The sequence below is a fragment of the Capsicum annuum genome, chromosome 12 (genome assembly GCF_002878395.1).
Source record: "Capsicum annuum cultivar UCD-10X-F1 chromosome 12, UCD10Xv1.1, whole genome shotgun sequence".
Taxonomy (NCBI): Eukaryota; Viridiplantae; Streptophyta; class Magnoliopsida; order Solanales; family Solanaceae; genus Capsicum; species Capsicum annuum.
In genome coordinates this window covers 5,696,887-5,711,174 of record NC_061122.1, presented here as the reverse complement: position 1 = coordinate 5,711,174, position 14,288 = coordinate 5,696,887, and the positions used below count along the sequence as shown (strand labels likewise).

The 14,288-nt window shown below is 30.7% G+C and overlaps 1 protein-coding gene across 1 annotated transcript; it reads right to left on the bottom strand.

Moving 5' to 3' along the window:
* Window positions 1-971: 971 nt before the first annotated feature.
* On the bottom strand, window positions 972-4,590 carry LOC107849761 (hyoscyamine 6-dioxygenase). The gene is made up of 4 exons (XM_016694322.2): window positions 4,362-4,590; window positions 3,386-3,636; window positions 2,123-2,441; window positions 972-1,442 (listed from the first exon to the last, which is right to left on the bottom strand). The coding sequence occupies exons 1-4, from the start codon at window positions 4,554-4,556 to the stop codon at window positions 1,191-1,193; spliced, it is 1,017 nt and encodes a 338-aa protein (XP_016549808.1). The 5' UTR covers window positions 4,557-4,590; the 3' UTR covers window positions 972-1,190.
* Window positions 4,591-14,288: the final 9,698 nt, after the last annotated feature.

Here is a 14,288-nt window from a genome sequence, read left to right as displayed (position 1 = left end):
GCCTAACAGCTTCCCCTCGATCAACAGAATTCCTTAGCCGGAGTCTCTGTTCGCAAACCAGTTTAAGAGTCAAATGGTCTCGAAAAGGATTTTTCAAAGGTGACTTGGCACACCGGATTATGCCAAGTGGCGACTCTGAGTTTTGATTGTTAAAAAATAATCCTTTTTCGAAACAAATTTTCATCTTTTGTCACATTAATAATTAAAACCCTTTTCGACCCTTAATAAAACATTGAATTTTTTTTGAATACGTTTAAAAAGGGGGTGTGACATCATCCATCTCCTACTTTTGAGTTTGTGGGTTGAGTCTTGACTCACTAAGAGAACAAAAAAAGGTAAGATTGTAGCTCCCCGAAGGAATTAAAATAAAAATTAGATAGGTCAAAACCACCCTACTTACTAATAATTGCTCCAAAACAGAAGAAAATGACCAATTTTACTCTTGAATAATTCGAAATAGGATAGTTTTATAATGCCATATGGTCCATAGTCCATACAGAATATAACGATTATATTATACACGTGTAATATTAGTTTGAGAATAAATGGAGCAATATATATGGTAAGCTAGATTCCTATAATCAATATTAACTTGGTTGAGATTGAAACGAGTAATTATCGTTATCCTTTGCATACATGAGGAGTCCATTGACAAGAAGAGATAGTGGAAAGATTAAGCCCAATTCTTACGATAATGATTATAAGCATAGTTGAAATTTGAAGAAAATAGTACATATGTGTATAAGTAAGATTTTACTTGTATAGTGTTTTTATTTTACTTCAGAATTCAAAAAGTAATAGGACTAATTTAGATTCACACCAAATATATACCGATTAAAGTTTGAACATGAAATCTCTACTTGACTTTGTGTTTAAAGGAATCGAGATTAGTCAAATTAATTTAGTATAAACATTCCATGCGAATAATAAGTATAATTGATATATAACGTGTTTTACTATACAGTACATCACATGAATTTACATGAGCCATTACTCAACACAACCTAAAGGATGGCTCTTCTTTGAGGTACAATTTTCTACAATTGACAAGGTAAATTAAGGTACAAAACCAAACCATACATAACATGTTTTTCTACACAAATTTCTCCAATTATGTGACCATAGTACCACTAGCTAACCATACATTTATATTTTTACAACAATCTTTTTCTTTTCTTCACATACTTAGTCTAATGTTTGTCTCTAAAATGGTTGAGTGTAAGTTGTGCATCTGATTTATTAGCCCCACCATTAAATACTTTAAAGAACTCTGGATAAGTAAAGGCTCTAAACTCGGCCGGTTCAGTGCGAACCAAAGCAGTGGCCGGTTTTATTAAAAACTCGGGCGATGGACCCAGAAATACACCAATTGTGGTTCGAGCCTCTAGCCGGTGTGTGACCACGCGATGAACCGGAGTTATGAACTTGTCATTGCTCATTACCTGCACAAATACTAGAAAAATAAGTTTCTTAAATATAAGGAAAAGAATTTCTCATATGAAAAATACAAAATGAGTTCCATAACTAGCATTTTAAATATAAGGAAAAGAATTTCTCATATGAAAAATACAAAATGAGTTCCATAACTAGCATTTTATGTTGATTGTATCCCCGTTAACCTCCACCTCAACGAGCATTCCCACCCCTCATCCCCCCTCCCCCACGGTCATCCTTATAGTGTTGTCTAAATAATATATAAATGCTTTTACAACAATATTTTTTGTATACTTATCAAATCGGAAATAAATAAGAAAACCACTTATTTTACTGAAAAAAAACTTTCTAAGATAATATTTTCCTTCCTACCAAAACACACCCTTAATCTTCTTATATTTGATAATTAACCTCAAAAGATGTGTACCAAAACGACTTCTCTATCCCACAAAGATAGGATTAAGGTTTGCATCCAATATCACGGTCTGACCCCACTTCCACTTGTTAAATCACACTGGATGCAATCTTTTGAAACCAATAACAAAACCTTTAATTCCATACATTTAGTCTAAGTTGTTCGGACTTTTCAAAAATGTTTTCTCACCGATGTTGGATTCTGATCCAACACACTTGTTGATATTTTCGAAGAGTCTGAGCAACATAGCATGCATTTAGCACTAAAAGGTACCTTCAATTGTATACCAGGAATAACAATTAGAGAATGAGGAACATGGTGAACACCAATCCATTGACCATCTTTAAGTATTTGAAGTCCAGGAACATCACATTGTTGAAGCAATGTTATGAGATTTGGATCAGAATGTACTGGCATACCTAGTGTCAAACTTGGATTTGGACATGGGATATGATGATTCACAGATAACAAATGTGTTTTACTCACTTCACCTTCAAAGTAACCTTTTTCTAGTCCTAATCCTTTGCATATCATGTCCAAAATCTTGTAAAGTAGCTTCCTTGTTTCTCTTGAATACTCACTCACCACTTCTCTGCAATAAAAGAAAAAAAAAATAAGACAAGGATAATATGTTACTTTAACTCTTACTTTGACTGGATTTAGAAGATGAGAGATGATAAAATTAGCTTATGAAAACATGATGGGTTGGCTCAAGATTGAACGAGTTAATGGATTGGGCTGTGACCCACTCTTTAGCTCATGTTGACCCAGATATCTCAATTCAAGTAACTTTTGGGCGAGTTAATTACTAACCTGTTCTTTTTAACTCGACTCATTTTGATATGTCTCGGCTCAACCCACCCACCCACCCACCATCTTAAATTAAAAATGTGTATGATGCACCTAACTATCGAATATTCCGTGGCCCTAAAAACGTTCGGTGGGATATATGAATTTATTACGAGTTCCTTCCTATGTTTCAATCCATGCGGCATAGTTTGAAACGATGTAGGGTCTTAAAAAGAAACATATGTTTTAAACTGATGATCTAAAACATATCACGACATTTCAGTCGGTAAAACTAGTGAAATTTATGTTCTTAAATATGTCATAACATTTGTATAATTACAAAAGTCTCTCATTAAGGAATAAATAAAAGTGCAAAGTTAATTGTTTTTCAAATTTAAAATATTTTGCTCTTTTGAAAGAGATAAGCGTCTAGTATCCCCGAACTATGGTCAAAGTTGCTACGACACACTTCAACTTCACAGGATCCTCTTACTCCCCTGAACTCAAGTTTAGCATATTTTTTCCACCCTTTTATGCTGACGTGACACCTTTATTACATAAAATAGGGCCCACGTCAGCTAAAAAGATTGACAATAGGACCCTCGTGAAATCAGAGTATGTCGTAGCTAATTTGGTCATAGTTCAGAAGGGGTATACTAGATGCTTTACTCCTTTTAAAAACGTCTAATAAAAAGAAGTATCACATAAACTGAAAAAAAAAAAAAAAAAAACATATACACAGATTACCGATATTTAGGGGGCTTATCTGGCCAAGACTGAATATATTCCTCTAAAGGATGGCAACGATGGGTAAAATTATCTCTCCAATAGTGAAATTCTTCAGTATCATATGCAAATGTGCTGGAATAAATCCTGCAGCTTTTGTTGATGTCATTTGAATAAAACTTTGCCTTGTATTCACTAGGCAATTTGAAGAACTCCTTGTACATATTCATTGTAGCATCCATTAGATTTTCACATACTCCATGGTTTATCACCTGATCATCATATATAGAAAAAAAAATAATAAGTACTCCATGCTTTTACTGTATTTTCTTTTCATATTTGTTTTGATATGTTTTATTTGAGTCGATGGTTTCCGTGATGTCTTTAGTTTTGAATAGATAGTTTGTAGTATTACCTTGTGGGTGTCTTGTTTCTTTATTATATATCCAGGTTGAATATCCCATTTTTGTGTGCTTTTTATGTATTTCGTTTGTTTGCTTGATCATACTGTTATCTATCCTGAGTCGGGGTCTATCGGAAATTAAACAGCCTCTCTACTTCATCCGAGTTAGTGGTATGGACTGTGTACACTTTACCCTCCCCAGGCTCCACTTTGTAGAAATACACTGGGTATATTGTTGTTGTTGTTGTTGTTATTTGAGTCGATGGCCCATCAAAACTAGCTAGTCTCTCAATCTTCACAAGATAGGAATAAAAGTTGGGTACATACTACTCTGTAGTTGTTGTTGTTGTAGTAGCAGCACTTTAGTAAATATGTATATATGAAAATTGAAAAGTAATGTTATTGAGTTGAGGATCTATCAAGAATAACATCTAGATGTTATGTTCGGACAGAATAAGCAATACCATAAAGTAAAAAAAAAAAAACAAGAAGAAGACGCTCAGATTTACACATAGTAGTTTACGAAAAATTCTGCGCACGCCACTATCGATAAAAAATTCGTATACACAAATATTTCTTAGCTACAAATTGTACCTGAAATATTCCAAATTCTTGGCATGCTCTAATGACTTGTTGAACTATTTCATCAGGATGATTATGAGCAAAGTCTATGAGTGGTATATCATGGCAAACAGGAAATTCAAGCTTTCCTGGTCTTCTTTCTGGTGGGAAAATATATTTTTTAGGCACACATTCAACATTTGACCAATTTGAAATCAAGATTTCCATTAATTTCTTGTCTCTTCAAATGAATTTTGTTATGTTTTTGATCTATTTGTACATAGATGATATGAATAAATGACAAATGAAATAGATTTCATCAATGAAAAGTAATAAATTTTATTTTATTTGGTTTTCATCTGGTGTTCGGTATCCACATTGAAGTCTTGATTAAATATGTATCATGCACTACAGGGCCTATTTTCTGGGGCGACGCTGCAAAGAGAATACATTTTTCATCTATAGGAGCTCGAATTTGAGACATTTGGTTAAGTGCGGAGAAATCTCAATCATCTCACCACAACTGATGTTGGTAATGATACTATATATTATATACACAAATAAATGATTTTGTTGATTTTAAATAAGAGATTGTACTATATACATATACAAATAAATGATTTTGTTGTTTTTAATCAAGGGATAGTACTATGTATGCAAACAAATGATCTTGTTGAGTTTAATTAAGAGATAGTACTGTAAATACAAGCAAATGATCTGTTGTTTTTAATTAAAGGATAGTGCTATAAATACTAAAAAAGGAGATTTCATTTTCATTAAGTGAGGACAAGGCCATTGTTAAAGAGAATCAAATTTCTAGATTCCTTTGAAGTATTAAAAGAGTAAATTTCAATCTCGACAATATGTTTTTGTCTTAGGGGTGTGTCGAAAACAACCTTCTACTTGTCTCTGAAGTAGAGGTAAGGTCTGCCTACACTCTATCTTTTTCAAACCTCACTTTATGGGACTATATTGGATATGTTGTCAGGGCGGCTCAACCCTTTTTTTAAATAGGTGGCCCACCTTATACCTCTAAATTTGAGGAGCCTTATTTTTTTAAAATAATAATAGATTATATTTTTAAAAAAGTTATTAAATATTATTTGTAGAAAAATAAACTTTTTATATAAAAGAAATTTAGAAGAAGTTTGATATATCTGGTTCAAAGTATTATATCTCAAGAAATAATGCATTGACTATATTATAATTAAAAAAGAATTATTACATGAAATCAATTATATAATTTAAAAATGGACTTTATAAAAATAATTAATTTTTCTTAAAAACTTAAGGCCTCCGTTTAATTTTAGCCTTAGGCCACGAATTTGCTTAAGTCGCCCTGTATGTATGCTGGTGGTGCTGGTGGTGGAAAAACAATATGCTTTTGTCTTAGCGAGGATGTATCGAAACAACCTTCTACCTCGCCTCTAAGGTAGACGTAAGATACTCTCTCCAAGCCTCACTTTGTGGAATTACACTGAATATGTTATTGTTGGTGGTCCGAAAACAATATCATCTTTTACATTTTGCTATAGGAATGTCCAAATGACGAATAATGTAAACCGTTGGAAAGAGATACATGAGGCACAAGTACAATTTCAAATTATATCCGAAGTTGTTATGATTCATTCTTTCTGTATTTTTGTGTTCCTTTTATGCTGACATGATTACCAAGTCAGTACAAAATTAAAAGAGCATAAAAATATTCTGCTACTTGACAGCCACATCATTAAATAGAAGCACAAAAATACATAAAAACGAGTCTAAAATGATAATAAGACTCCCGTAAAATTTAAATATGTTAAACCTACTTTAGATCCACTAGAGCATGTAGATCTACTAGACTACAAAGAAAGAAGTTGGTAGCAACAGAACTCTTTCTAAACCACTAGAGACAGTCACCTACAATAATCAGTCTACCTACGCAACATTGTAGAGAGACGTTCAACTCCACGTATCAACTTTGTATATGTCTAAAGTTCAAACCTACATATATGAAATTTGGCTTTGGCAAAAGTTCAATCTTTGCATGTCTAAAGTTTGTTACTTTGGACATCTTTTATGAAGTCGTGCCTTGGCAAGTCTAACGTTAGACTCGTATATGTGTGAAGTTTGCTATTCTAGATACGAATTTTTCAACTTCACTCCAATAATTCTAAAGTTGATTTTAACTCGACAAAATTTATAAGTACAAATAACATAAATCTTGATAACCTGGAGCTTAATTACAAAATCTTAACATTTGTGTGATTATTAAAAATCTCAATTTTAGGTCTGTCAAGATACATAATTAGCTCTAATATATCCAGCGAAGATACATTTTTTTTCTTTATAAAGATACATAATTATCTCTCGATATATTTTTTCCGATTTTGGTTCTGTCAAAATACACAATACATTCAACGAAGATACATTTTTTCCTTGTAAAGATTCGTAATTAGCTCTCAATACATTTTTTTTATTTTGGTTTTGTCAAGATACATAATTGAGAAAAGACATCTCCCCCCCCCCCCCCCCCCGGAACTTGTCCTTAAAACTCACTTTAGTACTTAAACTAAACTTTTGTTTGTTTACCCCCCTCCCCTTAACATCTTTAAAATGTATTAATTTCACCCTTCAAAACTGAATATCACTCTCACACCGGAGAGTGTGTTACACTCGCTCACACATCAGCGCCACGTCAATGTCACGCAAGCAAAATATTTTTTAAATATATATAAAATAAAAATAAATATATAAATATTTTATATATATATATATATATATATATATATATATAATATTTTTAAATATTTTAAATAAAAAAATACAACACTCTCCCCCCTACCTTTTATCGTCTTCAAACCTGCAGATTCTATACACAGGAGGAGAAACCATAAACAAGAAATTGGAGGGGCCATGAACAGACCTAGCTCTAACTTCCTCCACTTCCACTTTTCCTCCAATCCTCTCCAAACTCAGCACCTCTGCTGGCAACTTCCGACAACCACCACCGCTGTCACCACCACGGCGGCTGCCACCACCAAAATTACACTAAAGAATTTCATAAAGATTCTTGAAAAAAGGTAAAATATATATTAAAATGTATAAATTATGTAAATTTAAGTACAACCCAATTCCAGAAACACTAAAAACATTGAATTTTTGAAAAAAAAATTGATGAACAATAACAATAATCTTTATTTTATCCATTGACGCAAAATCGACCCCCACATCCTTTGATTTCACCCATGAACACCAGAAACAACATTCAAAATACTCCATCCATCACCGGAATTCACTATTCCGGTGAACCATGTTGCAAGTTTTTCGGTGATTTTTTCTTTGTCAAATAAAAAATTAACTTGAGCAAATTCAACAATGGACTAAATACAAGTACATGATCACAAAAACACATCAATACACAAAATCTCAAATTCAAATTCATTCACATTAACCAAAACACAAAATCTCAAAAACTCCCAACTTTTCAATCTTCTACTCAAAATGTTTACAGAAATGGCATAAACAGTCCCAAATTCAGAAATAACATAGATGATATTCGCATGACATGAAATTCTTGGCCAAGAACCAAACTTGTTCATCAATCTTGAAGCCCTTTTGATTGTCGAAAAATGAAATTTTGAATCAATTAGTACTTGATAGGAAGAAGATTACGAAGAAACGGGATGGAGATATGAAGAAATGGAGTGTTGGAGGTGGGGTGGGGATGGGGAAGGGGAGTGATGAAGAAGATGAAAATGTCTTCACGAAGAAGAATGTCCTTTGATTTTTTTTTTAATTTCAGCAATAAAGTGGACCTTTTTAAATAATAATAGCAATAAAGTGGCCCTTTTAAAAAAATAAAAAATTCACTCGCCCTTTTTTTTTTTACCACGTCAACCCTAGAGGGGAAATTTAATTACTTTAAAGTTTGTTAAGGGGGGTAAATAAAGGAAGGTTAATTTTAGGGTTTAAGGTGGGGGGGGGGGGGGGGGGCGGGGGGGGGGGGGGGGAGAAGATGTCTTTTCTCTACATAATTAACTCCCTTATACATTTAACGAAAATACATAATTAGTTGAGATTTTTGTAATTATATTATAAAGATGAAAATTTATGTAAATATGATAAAGTTAAAATATATACTTATGTTATTTTCAAAATCTATAAAAGTTTATATACTTTGCCTATGGCTTAAATAGTATTCCTCAAATCGACTATCTGGCTCTTGCCCCATTAAATGGTCAAACCACTGAAATCTAGCCCATTGTTTTGGGTGACTACTTTTTGGGCTTAGTTTATGAGATCTTATTGGGCCAGTTTAAGAGTTTAATGTATGCTTTTTCTTTCTAAAAAAAGGTGTTTCTGGATCGGGGCAGATCTACGGTAGCGAAAACCTCCACCCGCTATTGCAAGTCTTAATGGGTGTTTGACTTAATTTATTAGTTGGTCAAAATAGCTTATAAGCTATTTTTTGATTAAAAAGGTGTTTGGCAAATTTTACAAGTGCTTAAAACAAGTTAATTTTGACTTTTTTAAGCCAAAAACAAAAAGTAGCAAATCCTAACTTATTTTTTTCTAATTTATAATTTATTCATATTTGACCAAGTAATTGACTTTTTGTCCTTATAATTTTCATTTATTGGTGTTCGCTTGGCGGGAAAGAAGATTTACTTGTCTGAATGAAAAGTTAAGATTTCTCTTCGCATAAGCAAGTTAGTATAATTTGGTTTATTCCTTAGTGGACAATTAATGTGAAGAGAATAATTAGTGGACAATTAATTGAACAAAATATGTAATATTTCTCTTCACATTTCTCTCAAATTATACCTAGGACAAAATACGTAACATTTCTCTTCACACAAGCAATTATACTAACTGTTGGCCAATTATCACAATTGTCCAAATTCTCTTCACATTTGTCTTGCCCATCTTTACTAATTTAAAATTTCTAACTCCAATTTACACAAATACTTATAACGTTTGGATAGATGTGTCATTTTCTACTACTATTATAATGTCAAATATAAAGTATTTCACCATTATATCACAATAAATTCAACAATGTAATATAAGGAAATTAAAATAATATTTGAAATAAATATTATTAACATAAACATGAAGAAACAAATTATCTTTTAATTGCACATCAATATAATACGAAATTTTAACACAACCATGAAGAAATAAATAATCTTTTAATATATAACTATCTTTTTCAAATACAAACATTCAACACTTAAACTCTTAAAAAATGATTTTTTAGCACATAAATTAATAATCATTCATGAATTTTATATATATATATATATATATATATATATATATATATATTAACAGCTATAGGGATATTTCAGACATTTTGACCCCAAAAAGTGCTTAAAAACATTATTTACCAAATACATCAATAACTTTTTTTCAGTTTCAGCACTTTTATCCAAACAATTAACTGTTTATTTTTAAAATAAGTTTAGCACTTTTAAAGAACTTTTTTTCAGCCACTTTTTTTCCAGCCTATCCAAACGGGCTCTTAATATTATATTAGAAAAATTATTAATAGATTTAATATTAACAGGTGGAAATTCATAACTAAGTAGTGGGATGACTCAGTGGTAGCCGTAGGAGGGGCACACCTAAGGTGCGTGTCATGTTTCTGTTGATTGTGAGTTCAAACCCTGTGGAGGTTTTCTTTCCGTCTTTATTTCTTTAGACGAAAGTTAAAGGTGATTCTTCTAGGTGGACATATCAAATCTTAATAAATCATGGATATATCAGATACAGGTAGATTTAGCATTTAAAATTTATGACTTCTTATAGCGAAAAGTGTCACATAAATTATGATAGAAACAGTAATATATAGCGATAAGTCGATAACTAGATTCAGAAGTGAATTTCTTAACGTTTCACCATATAGCTGGAGAATTTTTAATCTAAAGGAAGTTATAGTCCAAGATACAGCAACATGTATAAATTTAAGTAGGAAACTCATAAAAATAATGAAATTTTAGGATTTTTTTAAACACATATATTCACTCTTTCTTTTTTTGTTTCTTAAGTTCAACTAAACTTTTGGGTATACTGATGTTTCAACCAACCAATTAACATACAATTAGTCATCATCATATGTGCTTGACAACTATTTGCCAGTTACTTCAATGCCTTTTCCAACATCACATAACGTGTGTTCATGATTTCAGTAGAGTCACTTAAATTGATTAAACACTTATTGAACCATATGATTGGCCAATAAATTAAATAAATTCCTCAAACTTTGGTTCATAAAAGTAGGGGTGTGCAAAAATTAATTCAACTGATAAAATGAATAGATAAAAATGCTATTGATTTATTGGTATTGGATTATAGGATTAACAATTTTTAATGGTTCTCTAAAAAAAATTTATTGGGCTATTGATTCGATTTTCGATTTTTAAGGTTTTGGTTAATGGTTAAACCGGTAACCCAATAAAATTATATTAAAATAATACTTTTATTTACTTTTGTATAAATGACTTTAGATTTTGTATGCATATCTTATTGTCGTTTGTAATTTATAGTTGTTGTCGTAGTTCTTTTAATTTGTGTAGACTTTATGCATAAAGATAGTGTAGAATAAATTAAAAGAAGAGAAAATAAAGAAATATTAGGGGAGTATTATCGATTAAACCGAACCGATAAAGACCAAAACTATTTGACTGAAAATCAATAACGAATATCTTATTAGTTTGGTTATCGGTTTCGCATGTTTAAAAATCGAAAAATCAATAAACCAAATCGTTAATGCACAAAATCGAATCGAATCGATCGATGCGCACCCCTAAGAACTTTTTGTATTTAGTAATAAAGGTGGATGAGTTGGTTGGACAGGTAATCTCTCAAATATTATGTTTCAGATTCAACATTTACTGAATATTTTTTCAATTGAATTCGTCACATGAAATTTATCTAATGTGACTTTATTTCTCCTATGAATTTATAAGAAATTATATAAAAGTAAAATTTACGTTGCGCGCATATAAAGTAGCGGTTACAACGAATTCCTTTGCAAACAGCAACAAAAAATGTGTGACTTCATATATCAAGAGGACTAAGAGCAGAATTTAACAATAATTTAGGGGCTAAAAATACTATTATCAACTTAATCTTTAGTTAATAAATGAGTTTTTTTTTTATATATTTTCATGTAGATAATACATTATATTTAACTACTTATAGAACATGAAGTAATATTAATACCAATTTAACATATCACATCGATAATTATTAAATGGTGAAACGATCAATAATAACGATAAATTCATGAATATTCACAAGTGAAGAAATTTAAAAAAATGCAGAGTTTATTAATTAAAAATTTAGTGTACTTAATATAAATTTGTAAAAATAAAATACTACTCCCGAAAGACTAAAAAGAGTTATTATATCACTATTTTTTAATGATTTATGGTAAGTGCACCGACAGCAACACATTATAAAATTAAAATGTAGGCCGTTTACTAGTTCAAATTAACTATTTTGTTTAATTTAATAGAAAATTAATTTTTTAAAATTTTAGTTTAATAATTCCCATGTCCAATGATCTTACCTGTTAAACGGCTATAATACAGCTAAGCAAAACACACTTATGAAGATAATATAATAATATAAAACTAATATTATTTTATATGAGCCAGAGTTTGTATGTCTCCTTCATTGGTCCCACATTAAGAAAATAATGCAGAAATTAATTAAATTTTAGTTTAATTTAAAATGATCAAATAATCATTTGCCACGCATATTGACACTAAATATTAAGCATTTGATGTAGAATAACATCATATTCAGTATAATCAAGCGGAGCCATCTTTCCTTCAGAAGGTTCATTCGAATTCCTTTCAATAAAAAATTATATAGTTTGTATATTTTCTTTATCCTATTTTATGTATCGTCATTTGATCGGGCACGAAATTTAAGAAATAAATGATAATTTTATAAAGTTTACAAAATTCTCACTCTTAAAGTTTACTTTTTAATTGTTTTTCTTATAAAGTGGGATCCAGTAAGAATAAAATGAGGATGATGTCATTAAATAATAATCAAATAAGGAAAGACGACATTCTTTTTGAGACAGACCAAAAAGAAAATGACGACACATAATATGGGATGGAGAGAGTACTATTTTTATATGGTTAGAAATATTTTTTATGCATATATAGTAGATGTTGAACCCTCCTTCGACTAGTTCGTATATATACTTCTGAACCCTCTCAATGAAAATTCTGACGTTGCCAGTGAGTATAACCGCATAAGTGAAGCATGAGGAGAGTGGGATATATGTAGATTGTATTCCTACTTTTATGACATACAAAAGTTATTTCTAACAGACTCTCGACTTAACAAAATCGCAATGACAATCAATTAACGATCGCTAAATAGCAAAATAAACAAATTAGATGAAGCAATAGGTAGTAGCGAAAATGTAGTCACGTTAATTTGACCATAGTTTATATTGAAAATGATGAAATAAGTACTTGACACATATTGAAACACTTAGATTAAGCATTAAGTTGTAGGATATAATTAGCATTAATTAGAATCTAATTAAATTATTTGAGGTTAGTGGTATTAGTGTTGGAACTTAAATGTTAAGATTAAAAATTTGCCGGCCACGTTAATGTTGGTTGGACGGTCTTAGTGTTGATATCAACCTTTTTTTTTTTTTTTTTTATAAAGTGATTTGATATTCGAAATTTACTGATCTGACTATTTTATGTCGTCTTTAAATTTCTTTTAAAGCGATTTGAATCTTGATAGGAAAGATTTTTCCCTCTTAATGAATTTTACATAATACAATGATTTTTGAAAAAGTGCTCCGATATTTGAAATTTACTGATTTGACTTACTTTATGTGGTCTTTACATTTCTTTTAAAGCGATTTAAATCTAAATAGAAAAGATTTTTTCCACTTAACGAATTTTACATAATACAAATTTGATAGTAAAATTTGATAGTAAAGATGAACTACGTCCAATCGTCCACTTTATCCTCTTTGAATTCTAGTTTATGGAAATATATGAAGTATAATGTTATTATTGTTGTTGTACAAATTCGAGTTAATCAAGGGTCCTAAAACAAGTATTGGACATTGAAAAAAATAAACAATTCGTATAGAAAAGGATTTTCTGCGGCGCAATAATTCTAAAAATGAAAGGATCGTCAATGATTTTGAAAGTTTAACGTTGAATATGTAAAGAATAGATAAATATGAAAATAAGTTGGACAAATGATTGAGAAAATTGTAAATACAAGTAAATTACAACTAAGTAGATAATGACATTTTACTTAACATGAGAAAATGACCACCAAATTGTTTTGTCTTTCTTTGGTGGATTTTAGGTACCTCTTCATTAAAGAAAAAGGAAATGGTCCCTTGGCATATTTGTCAAAACAAATATTTGGTTACATATATGTTGTGTGTGTAAATTAATAGTATAAAGTGTTGAATATTTATGAACGGGATTTGTATTGAAGTAAATTGTGTGAGTTTAATTTAAAGCGAAAAATATCACATCATATTAAAAGTATTTTTGATTAATTAATTTTAATCTGTTAGAGTTTGTGATTCGAATTTTATTGATTCGGCCCTGAAAAGATTTTGGTGCGATCCATGTTTGAGATTTTTTGGAGGGTTTGTGGTGGTAGCGTAGAGATCGGGTCGATAGTGGGTTAGGATTTATTTGTACGCACGTATTACATACGTGTGATCTAGGTTTTTTTTTATGGTTTTAAAAATATATCATTGAGACTTTCGTCTCCTCCTTGTATTCCTCTCCATTATAGTGAATTTCCTCCTCCTCTGCTCGTGATTTTAATTTCTCCATCAAAGATTTCCACATAAAATCTGTGTGTTCTTCTTGTTTTCTTTTGTTTGTGGTATTGCTTATTCCTATCCGTTCAATAATACAATCAATAGTTCAATGAGATGCGTAGTAAAATAGTGAAGCG